At 35.7% G+C, this 5,520-nt stretch overlaps 1 protein-coding gene across 1 annotated transcript; it reads right to left on the bottom strand.

Moving 5' to 3' along the window:
- Positions 1-1,249: 1,249 nt before the first annotated feature.
- LOC127159498 (natural killer cell receptor 2B4) lies at positions 1,250-2,235 on the bottom strand. The gene is made up of 2 exons (XM_051102310.1): positions 1,804-2,235; positions 1,250-1,530 (listed from the first exon to the last, which is right to left on the bottom strand). The coding sequence occupies exons 1-2, from the start codon at positions 2,138-2,140 to the stop codon at positions 1,250-1,252; spliced, it is 618 nt and encodes a 205-aa protein (XP_050958267.1). The 5' UTR covers positions 2,141-2,235.
- Between the last annotated feature and the right edge of the window lie 3,285 nt (positions 2,236-5,520).

The raw sequence follows: 5,520 nt of genomic DNA on the forward strand, positions 1-5,520 counted from the left end.
CAAAGAAAACTCTTAATTTTGGTGGGAGTGTAAATGACCTATATTTAATTTATTTTTGTAAGAAAGATAATACTATTGGTTGTTCTTTGATAGTTAATGTTGCATTTATTTTATATTTCCATTTGTATATTTCAATTGATGTTTCGTTTTGAGGAACCTTTATTTTGAAATTTACGCGCTACCTTAGGTTAGTTCCTACCAGGAAGTAAAAAAAAGGAGAAAAAGAAACGGGAGTGTAACGTTATAGGTAGAGCAGATGGTGATCGCTGTTTAGCTGAAAACAGATTAAAAACAAGGCTAAAGATTATTCTGCATGTTTAGCACCCTCCGAAGTGGCACAAGGTTAGTTTTTATGAATCGCTGTGCATTGTGTTACAACTTTTGGTTATTTATTATGATCGTAATGTCATGTATATTATTTTCTATTCTGTTTAGCTCTTACGTTGGTGTTGGCTTTGATTTAATAAAAAATCAACGAACCATCAGTTAAAGTTGCTGACCATCATTCGGGGGAGTATGCTACAGTAGTAAACAAATACAACAGCATAAACTCAGAGAGTATGATTATAATAAATGAAATGAAATTGAAATGAAATTATCTAAAAGGTACCTGACAGAAGTAAAAAAAAAAAAAAAAAAAAAAAAATTATTTATAACATCTGTAATAAATGATTGGAAATCCTTTAAAGAAATAAGACATCACAGATTATACCACAGAATGTGAAAAACTGAATTTAACATCTCTAGGAATAGAGACAAACAGTCAACTGAATCTCACCTCAATATTGCCATAGTGTGTATCCTCAGCCTGACATCTGAGAGATCAAAATGTTCACTGCACAGATTACAAGGTTGTGTGAAAACTGTTAGCTTGCATTTGATTCTTGTCAGACCTTAGCCTCAAAAAAGTGAGCTTTCTCATAATACAGACTGACAGTATAGGTTTAATACTGACCAGTGTTCTGGATTGAAACTGTCAGATTTAAACATGGGATCATTTAAATCAGTAACTCGTTTTATTTTTGCAGCAACAGTAAAGGACCAAACCAGCAAACACTATCACTCCCACAACAACACACCCAATGAGGAGCACAGTTGTGTAAGATGAGCTATAGGAGAGCTGGGTTCGTCTTTCATTCTCTGGAAAGTAAAAGATGAACTGCGATAATCAGTCTATTTATAGTAAGTTTTCTTTTAAACAACAATCAGAAAAAGCAACAGATTTGATTTGTGAGAAGAAGACTAGTTATTAATGTTGAATCAGATATTTACCTTCACAGAGCTGTGTGATGTTTATTCTGTCTTCTTTCCAGCTGACAGCGTTGCTGTGGTTACAGGTGATGGAGTTCTCACTGCAGTACAGGATGAGAGTGTTGATCCCATTTGATGTCACTTCCTCTGTAGAGCAACTGTTGTTCTGATATCTAGAGTTAATCATGAGCTCATGAGCTCTGCATGTGAAGTTCACAGTACAGGAGTCACTGCTGGACCAGTTTGAGTTTAAAGTCAGGACAGGAGCCTCCACAGCATCTGAAACACACATTTAAACCAAGATCACAAATCACGTTCACAGCAGTGATGCAGCAGTCATTCACATTTAAACAACACAAATTATAAACATACAGGAATATTATATGAACAACAATTAGTTTTGCAGCAGCAGATAAAATCCTAATAAAGACAATGTAACACCAGCTGGTTTAAATGTGCACACTGTATATACAACTTAAAAAAGAACATATTACTCTTTTGAATTGTCTTTTAAGCAGGAACACTTTACATCACACAAAGAATTAGACTCACCTATAATAGATACTCTGTATTCAGCAAAGAATTTATCATCATCTTGTACTGATCTTGCTCTGTAGAGTCCACTGTCTGTTTTTTGCATGTTTTTCAGTGTCACAGAGAAGGTTTCAGTGTTAAACTCTACTCTCTTCTCATAAGAACTTTCAGGTAACACTTGTTTTATTGCAGTTATATATGCAACTATAGTTGTTGATTTGTCTTTTTCCCATATGAAGACATTAATCTTTGGTAGTTCTTGTGTGTGTATATCCAGTTGAACAGAAGCTCCCATCTGCACAAACACAGAGATCTCAGCACTGAACCCTGAAGAGAGAAACACAGTGCAGAACATTTTACACAATCTCACTTTAGTTCATGTTAGGACATGTTAAAAAAAAGATGTAGAACTACACCAGACTAAACATATGGCTTTTGACAAACATCATTAAAGATACAACTATAGAAAATGACAAAACGTAGTAATACAAAATATCAATTATTGTATCAACATTTACTGAGTTGTTTTTTGTTTTTTTTTTAACTGTTATTTATTTATTTTTTTTTTACCTGTGTTATATATTACCTGTGAGATAAGGAGAAGAAATAAGGATGCAAGCATATGTACTTCCATTGTAACAAACACGAAGACAGCTGATGCTGCACTCTTTGAACAGTAAGTTTAAGATCTGTGCATTGACACTCAAGTAGTTTCTTCGTAAATGTCCAACCAACAGCTCAGTCCAGAGTTCGTTTAACAGCAGTCAGAGGAGAATCTGTTTCACTCTGACAAAGATTTCCCTTTTGGCTTCACTCGACTCCACTTTATTTCTGTCAGAGGAAAAGCTTCCTGTATGGAATTCTTTCACAGCCAGTAGTAATAAAACACTTCCGTAATAAAAATAAATAGAATTATGAAATCATATGTAATTAGACTAAAACATATAAACAGATTACAATTACATTTGTGAAGCAGACAAACTAAGCCACTTACAGGAAGACCATGTAGTATCATTCCTCACTGGAAAAAACAAAAACAAAAAAATCCTAATCACTCTAGTCACTCTGCATGAATGCAGAACTATGGCAGATTGGCTTAATGCAAACCCCATTATGAAGCCTTAGAAATGAACAAAACAGACTTAGAAACATAAGTGTTCACTTTTTTCAATTTGAGTTCATTACCTGTGTTACTGATTAGGGTTGTGACGATGAGGAAATTTCCCCACCGGTTAATCGACATGTGACAACACCGGTAATACCGGTATCTCCGTGGGGGTGGGGGTTTCCTCTTTTCCTCTTTTTTTCTGCTGTTAAATAGCTTATAAATGCGTGCGTATTATACTTTCACTTGGCAATTCGGCGTCAACTGTTTGAATGGACGACAACGAAACTACAAAAAAAAAAAAAAAAAAAAAAAAAAAAAAAAAAAAAAATCACTGATATTAAACACAGAACTTTTATTAACATAACGAAAAAAAAACAAGGCCATTCTCTTTCTGTAAATTCGACTCCTCTCGTTCTCCTCACGTGATAAATGAAATATGACGCATTGCAGCCATGTTCAGTTTTTAATTATAGTGCATGCTCTCGTCTTAAGTAAATTATTTAGAATTATATTTTCCATTTAGTTCAAATAAATATTTAATAAAAAACCGAATACTTAAAAAAAAAAAAAAAAATAAATGTGGGGACGGTGTCACGGTGGAAAAGTGATGTCACCGGTGTTGCGTCTTAAAACCGGTAACACCGTCAACACCGTCTATCGTGGCAAGCCTATTACTGATGAGGAGCAGAATGAAGGATGCAAGATGATGATCCACTGCCATTGTAACAAACATCAAGACGGCTGAGGTTGTATTCTTGAAACAGCAAGTTGAATTATCTGCGCAGTGACACTTTTCTTTATAGCTTCTTTATAGCTCTTCCACTGCAAACAGATGAATTCAGTGTTCATCATGGCCCTCTGCTGGACAATTATTAGTTAGATTTTATGTAATATTTACAAAACTACATGTAAAAAGTAGGCTGTAGCGGTATTTGGCCTTACATTATTGGGTTCGGGCGCCAGGGGTAAAAACCACCACAATATTTGTAATATAGTAGACTTCAACACATGCACATTCTAGTAAGCCTCAATACAAGGCCATTACAATAAGCTTCAGCATGTGCACAATGTAGTAGACTTAAACATATGCACATTTTAACATTCTTCAGCACATGCACATTATATCACCCGTTGAACTACTGGGCCTGGAAAATAAACACAGCAATGAAACAAAACCCCAATATTTACAACAAAACAAAAACCAAAATATTTAACTGGGGCGCTCCGAAAAATAAACAATTGAACAACTGCCTGCCTGTAACACAATACATTGGCGCATTAAACATGCACTTTTTCAAGTTTAGCGAAAAGATCGCTCACAATCTGCTCTCTGTGAGATAATCCTCTCTCCAAACACACTTCACAGGATTCGCATTAAGACAAAACTAGTTCTTTCCGAACTAGTAATCGGCAGCCTCGATTCCGCAACTCCCGCATTAAACACCATCAAACTTTCGCATGGTGAGAAAGTTTAATATTAAGCGTTTTTCACAGCAAATAAGCTAGTGAATTATGCTCCCAGCATACTCACGGCAGCGCATCACACTGTGCGCTCCGACAATGCGGAAAGCAAACAAGAAAGAGCGAGCATCCACACCAAACGTCCTTAAATAACTTACTATCATCTTGCATATACCTTCAACAGCGCCCCCAGAGCTAAAAAGCATCACTGACGACTGTCCCCTCGTCACAAGGCGAATGAGTGAAAGTCTTTTTTAACAGTCAGGTGGGGGGAAAAAAATCACAGTTATCTAAGGAACAACAGCTGCATATAGATGAGACTGGAAACCATGAAAAATTAAACAGACATTAGTTTGAACCAGTCATAGAAACATTCCAGCATCCAAAAATAGGGATTTTTTTAAATAATACATTTAAGAAAAACCTGGCCAAGAAAGGCAAATTCAAACAGAGTAAAAACAGTAAATCAGTAGCTGACAGAAGAATGCCTGTAAATTTCCACAACAGTCATGAAGTCAGCTGGTTAAATTAAGACATGAACTCCAGTGGTGAGTCCAGTTAATCAGTCTGATCTACAGCAGTCATGAGCAGATGAAGGTTTTTCAGGCTTCATGGTAGGTGACGGTGGTCCATGTATCTCCTGTCATCTTCTGGGTCAGAGTCTGAAGAGAAATAAAACAAACCATCACAGAATGTCAAGTGAAACATATTAAATATTCAATGTTGAGTTTGACCAGACATTCATTATCTGACGTCTGCTGAATGGTCATTTGAATCTCACCTCAACATCATCATAGTCTGTATCATCAGCCTGTTTGACACCTGAGAGGTCAGAATGTACGTTTACTGCACAGATTACAGGTTGTGTGAAAACATGTTTGTTTGTGTTTGATTCTGTCAGATTTTAGACTCAAAAACGTAAGATTTCTCTCATGTAACACAGAGAGATAGAGTATAAGTTTAATATTGACCAGTATTCTGGATCCACCAGATTGCTCTTACTTATGAAAAGACAAATTAGACAAATTTTCTCTGTAGATTAGAAACCTAGTTGTCTGGTCATAAAAAATGGTCACAACAACTGATTCAACAACAAGTTTTAGTGCAGTCAGAACACATGCAAATATTTTAAAAGAAATCTCTTTTGAAACAAGATCATTTTAAGT

This window comes from Labeo rohita, unplaced genomic scaffold (assembly GCF_022985175.1).
Source record: "Labeo rohita strain BAU-BD-2019 unplaced genomic scaffold, IGBB_LRoh.1.0 scaffold_221, whole genome shotgun sequence".
NCBI lineage: Eukaryota > Metazoa > Chordata > Actinopteri > Cypriniformes > Cyprinidae > Labeo > Labeo rohita.